This window comes from Microcaecilia unicolor, chromosome 1, assembly GCF_901765095.1.
Source record: "Microcaecilia unicolor chromosome 1, aMicUni1.1, whole genome shotgun sequence".
NCBI classification, from domain to species: domain Eukaryota; kingdom Metazoa; phylum Chordata; class Amphibia; order Gymnophiona; family Siphonopidae; genus Microcaecilia; species Microcaecilia unicolor.
In genome coordinates this window covers 302,292,549-302,298,548 of record NC_044031.1, presented here as the reverse complement: position 1 = coordinate 302,298,548, position 6,000 = coordinate 302,292,549, and the positions used below count along the sequence as shown (strand labels likewise).

General features: G+C 43.9%; 1 protein-coding gene across 2 annotated transcripts in view; it reads left to right on the top strand.

Moving 5' to 3' along the window:
* Nucleotides 1-305: 305 nt before the first annotated feature.
* Nucleotides 306-6,000, top strand: part of LOC115460223 (factor VIII intron 22 protein-like) — an 86,996-nt gene continuing 81,301 nt past the window's right edge. The window contains exon 1 of one of the 2 annotated variants that reach the window (XM_030190037.1): nt 306-649. In XM_030190037.1, the coding sequence (XP_030045897.1) occupies nt 588-649 (62 nt within the window). In that variant the 5' untranslated portion in view covers nt 306-587. The remainder of the gene's footprint in view (nt 650-6,000) is intronic. The other variant, XM_030190036.1, reaches the window with a different exon arrangement.

The window sequence follows — 6,000 nt, the reverse complement described above, 5'->3', positions numbered from 1 at the left end:
GCGAAGCACTGGAAACTTTGTCAAACACAAGAGGTGCTTTCCTATTGCTCTCAGGTTAAAGGGCTTCAAATTAATGTACTGGCACAGGCTGTCGATTAAACTGGAAAACAGTTTTAAGCCAACCTGCAAATCTCTCATCTCCCGCCTCCCGCACTAATCTGCCACAGCCCAGAGTCTCTCTTTCAACCGGAAGACGCCACTCCGACCGAGCATGCGCAATATTGAGACACGAAGAACCCGGAAACTCTTGTCTTCTCCCCCCCCCCCAATACAGCAAGGTTTACCTCCTTGCAATACAACAGGGAAGCAGGCTGAGGGTGGCAGAAGCCCGTCTCCTTTTTCCCTAGTGGCGGTGGTGATGAACGTGGAAGCCAGAAGGGAGTGAATTGCGGGACATTATTTTAGTTACAGCACCGGGAATGATAACAATCAAAACAGTCTAGCATGTGCCCCAAGAGACTTAATAAGTCTTATTAAACTTCCTTTGTGCATGTGCCTGCCTGGCCCCAGCAATTCTGTTTCCGCTTTACGTCCTATCCGTCGGCTTTCTAATAACGGATGTGACGCAGTGACAGCACTCAGTTGCCATGGCGACAGCGGATGGAGACTTTCTACTGCGGTATCGGGCCGTATCCAGCAAATTGAAGAAGTGAGTGAGAGTTGCAACTGCAAGGGTATCCTCCTCGCCCTGTGGGCTTGTTTCAGTTAAGCGGCGTGCATCCCTTGAGCTCTGGCACATTGTCAGAGGCAGGGCCGGTCCTAGGGTCGCTGGTGCCCCCCTGCAGACTATCAGTTGGCACCCTCCCCCCCCCCCCCGTCTTGCATCTTCTTTCTCTCTTCTCCCACCCTGTCCCTTAAAAGGTGAAGAACAAGTTGAAGAACAGACTGTGCGACGCCACGTGCCTGAGGGCATAGGAGCTGACATTTCAAAACGATTGGGGATGCTGAATTTTTTTTTAACATGGTGCATTCCCCCCCTCCCTCTCTCTCCCCCCTCCCCTCTCTTCTGAGTTCCAGGCCCCCCTCCCTCTCCCTTCCTCCCTCCTCTGTTCCAGACCCCCTCCCTCTCACCCTCTTCCGTTCCAGACCCCCCTCACTCCCTCCGAGTTCCAGGCCCGGTGGCCTGCCCTCCCTCCGACTCGAGTTCCAGCCCGACCTCTTGTCCCACTCCCACAACAGTGCTTCGCCTGCCCCTCGCCTTCCTGCATGCCGCCCAGAATTTAAAAGTCATCTTACCGGGGTCCCGGCAGCAGCAGTGAAAGGCGAGCAGGCTCGGCTGCGAGTCGGCGCTTCAGCGGGCTGCCTTCTCTTCGCTTTCAGCTCTGCCTCTGGTCCCGCCCTCATTTCTTGTTTCTGCAAGGGCGGGACCAGAGGCAGAGCTGAGAGCGAAGAGAAGGGAAGGCAGCCCGCTGAAGCGCCGACTCGCCGAGCCTGCTCGCCTTTCACTGCTGCCGCCGGGACTCCGGTAAGATGACTTTTAAATTCTGGGCGGCATGCAAGAAGGTGAGGGGCAGGCGGACTGAGGGAGATGGGAGAAGAGGTCAGGCAGCGGGCTGGCTCCTGGCTGGGAACTTCCGGCTTCCGGTTCCGGCAGGGAAAATTGCATGATGTGGCGCCCTTGAAGGCAGGCGCCCCCCTGCGGTGCTTACCCCGCTTACCGGGTTGGGCCGGCCCTGGTCAGAGGAGTTGCTAACCGTTAGAGAAAAGAATACTGACAAACCTGACACATCAAAAAGCATTATGGGAGTAACTTTAGAAACCATTCTCTGTGTTTAAAGCATATGTGCACTTACAAAGACATATACTCATTTGTGTGGTTACTTGCTTATTGATTGGGCTGTATTAACTGCCTTAATGAAGAGATTTACCCAAGCTAGTGTACAGCAAATACAGTTTAACATAAAACTTACGATTTTGTTAACTGCATAACAATACTGAAATAATCACATGTAAACATAAATATAATCAATGAGGTAAACAAATGGCAATTGAATCCAAGAAAGAGGACTAACAGTATCAGAAATATACACAAACAGCAGAGTAGAATAATCATATAATGATACAAATCATAATAGCATGGAAAGCACATTCATAAAACTTATTATTATTCTCAGTGTCAGCATGCATTCCTGAGGGCATAGTTTGGGTGGAGCTACAACATACACTCATATGCTGCTTACATCTTCAGAACAGATATAAATTTGTGCAAGTGTTTGTGCTGTACTGGGAGTCATTGAAAGGTGTGGGTGCCTGTTATTTATTTATTATTGAGCCTTATGAACTGCCTTTAACAAAGAGATTTAGCAATGTTGTCTTTATAAAATATTATTCTAAAAATATTTCCAGTAAATATCACAATTTTTTCCATATCACTTAAAGAAATTCTTTAATAATAGACTGTATATTGGTTTACCACAAACATTGTTACAAGCTTTTTAAAAGTGATATGGAAATATGATATTTACTGGACGTGGTTCTTGAAGAATATTGTTTACAGTATCACTTCCTTTTTGACGTTTGGTTTGGTGTCTATAAAATAGACACCTTGCTACACCTTTCTGTTAATGCTTTATTATGAAATTTGGTCCCATGAGTAGTGAGGGCTTGTGTGACTGGTGCTGTAGATTCAGATTCTGCAAGAGTGGGGACCTAACTCTCAGTATGCAGGGTTAAATCTTGGCTTGGTAAGTTCAACTGTGTACAAAGTGGCAACAGTAAAACATGTCCCTACAATGTGAGATGGACAGTAAAAGTTTTGAAGGTTGCCAAAATCATTGAAATGTCTTGGCATCCATGGCTTCCAGATTCCTGTAGCTCTGTTTGTTTTCTTGTATAGTTTTCAGACCTTATTTTGGGTGGCAGCTAGCAGTAAACCAAAGTGAATTAGGTAATACTTATTCTACTACATCTTTTTGTCTATACATACTACTAGAAGTGTTTCTAAAATCAGGAAGGACTTAAAGCTTTGACTGTTCCACTAGTGCTTTACAAAGTTATGATATTTGAGATGGGGACAAGAGCAAACATCAGGGTGGAAAAATATTTAGAAAACATGGAGCTAGGGAATTTATATTTTGCTGTTTTTAAACTTGTTGTTATTTTTCTTCCATAAGAAATATAGAAAATGATGATAGATAAAAAGGTTATGGCCTATCCAGTCTGTCCATACACACTACAGTATTAAACTCTACAGTCCTCTCCCTCAGTGCTTGTCCCATGCTTTCTTAAATTCAAATAGTGTCCTCATTTCCATTACTCCACTACATTGGTGTCAGAACTGTGGGGGCGGGGGGGGGTGGGAAAAACCACACAGGTCCTGGCCTTCACCATTTTCCTGCCTTCTACCCCCTTTTCCTATTTTCCAGTCCTTTTAAATCACCTGCAAAGCAATGGGAGCTTATCTTCTGGCTGCCACTACTCTACCTGTCCTTAGCCAGCTGCGGCTGTTCATATTGCATGTTAGTTAAAATCAGAAATCAACTACTTCCTGTTTTTCAGGTGATTTACAAAAATTAGAATGGTCTGACGTTTGGCAGTTAAAATTTAATGCAAAGATGTGGAGAGTGATGCAATTAAGGTATAGAAATTCAAAGGAGCTATATGTGATAGGGATCAAGAGGCTGATATGTATGGACTGGGGAGGGACCTTGGGACAGTAGTGGCTGGGGATCTCAAGGTGGCGAAACAATGCGACAAGGCAGTGGCCAAAGTAGAAGGATGCCAGGCTGCATAAAGAGAGGCATAACCAGCAGAAGAAAGGTGCTGTAAGGGCCATTAGTGAGGCCCCACTTGGAATATTGTGTTTTATTTGGGAGGCTGTATCTCAGGACATAAATAGACTGGAACCTGCCGCTCAGTGTGCAGTGGCGGCTAAGAAAGCAAATAGAATGTTAGGTATTATTAGGAAAGAATAGAAAGCAAAATGAGAATGTTATAATGCCTTTGTTTTGCTCCATGGTGCGACCTCACTTCTCATACTGTGTGCAGTTCTGGTCACCGCATCTTAAAAAAATTAGATAAAGTACAGAGAAAGACAACAAAAACGATAAAAGGGATGGGATTTCTCCCTATGAGGAAAGGCTAAAGTGGCTAGGGCTCTTTGTCTTGGAGAAGATACTGCTGAGGGGAGATATGATAGAGGTCTATAAAATAGAGTGGAATGGGTGGACATGAATCGCTTGTTTACTCTTTCCAAAAATACTAGCACTGTTGGAAACAGGATACTGGGCTTGCTGGACCATTGGTCTGTCTTAGTATAGCAAAACTGATGTTCTTATGTTCAGTTTGGAGAAAGGTGACAAAAACGGTGTAGGATTTGTGCCAGAAGATGAATGAGAAACAGCTTGAAGATCTGACTATGTATACCCTAGAGTAGTGGGTCCCAAACCAGGTCCTGGAGGCACCCCAGCTAGTCAGGTTTTCAGGATACCCACAATGAATATTCATGAGATATGCATGCAGTGGAGGCAGTGCATGTAAATTTCTCTCATGAATATTCATTGTGGATACGCTGAAAACCTGGCTGGCTGGGGTGCCTCCAGGACCAGGTTTCGGAACCACTGCCCTAGAGCAGGGGTTTTCAACCCAGTCTTTGGGACACACCATGCCAGTCAATGAATTTGCATGAGAGAGATGTGCATACAATGGAGCCACTGCATGCAAATCTCGCTAATGCGTATTCATTGTAGCTATCCTGCAAATCTGACTGGCTTGTTGTGTCCCGAGGACTGGGTTGTGAACTCCTGCCCTAGAGGAAAGAAAGGGGAGATATGATACATATGCTTAAATATTTGAAAGTTATTAATATATAAACAGATTTGTTTCAGAGATAGGAAAGCAGTGAAACCAGAGTACATGAATTGAGGTTACTCCTAAATCTACCTTGTAACAACAGGAAATACTTTTTCATGGAGAGGGTGGTGGATGCTTGGAATCCCTCCTAATGGAGATAATGAGGACAAAACAGTGGCCAAAATCATATGGGATAAAAAAAAGGATCCCTGTATAGAAAGATGATGGAATCAGATAAAACTTAAATGACTTCAAACAGGGCATAGAGGAGATAAGCTGCACAGAGCAACAGGTAGAACTGGACAGACTGGATGGACCATACTGCTCTTTATCTGCCATTACTTACTATCTCCTTGTTGGAGTTTTATAATTGGTTGATTTCGGAATGTCATGTGAATGAATAATTATGCTGTATAAGATTTGACAAAATGTAAATCGGGGTGGAGTTTGGGCCCCGTAAACAGAAAGGTATACCATTGCCCCTGCTCCATGGGGAGGCCATTTCAGGCATCTCTCTGTAAAAAATTTTCTTAGATTACTCTGAGCCTACCCCTTTCATTCCTATTTTTGATCCCTTGTTCCATTAGCTTCCTTTCAATTGAATGAGGCCCACCTAATGCAAATTTATATTTTGGAAGTATTTAAATGTCTCTGTCATATCTCCCCTCTCTTTCCTTTCTTGAATTTATAAATGTAAAAAGGTGTACTGTAATCACTTAATAGCAGTAATTCAGCAGTCCTAAGCCAGTAATACCAGACGAGAAAAGCTTTATTCATAGATCACGATCTGGAAATGGAAATAATGAATGAGGTAATCCGATTTGATATTCAAAGTTGTTAAATCACAAGGGGCTTGTGAAAAATTGCAAGAGGACCTTATGAGACTTGGAAACTGGGTATCCAAATAGCAGATGATATTTAAAGTGAGCAAATGCAGTGACGCATGCAGGAAAGAGGAACCCAAATTATTACTACATGATGCAAAGTTCCACATTAGGAGTCACCGCCCAAGAAAAGGATCTAGGTGTCATCGTTGATGATACTTCGAAACCCACTATTCAGTGTGCAGTGGCGGCTAAGAAAGCAAATAGAATGTTAGGAATTATTAGGAAAGGAATGGAAAGCAAAAAGAGAATGTTATAATGCCATTGTATCACTCCATGGTGCGATCACACCTCAAATACTTTGTGCAATTCTAGTCAAAAAAGA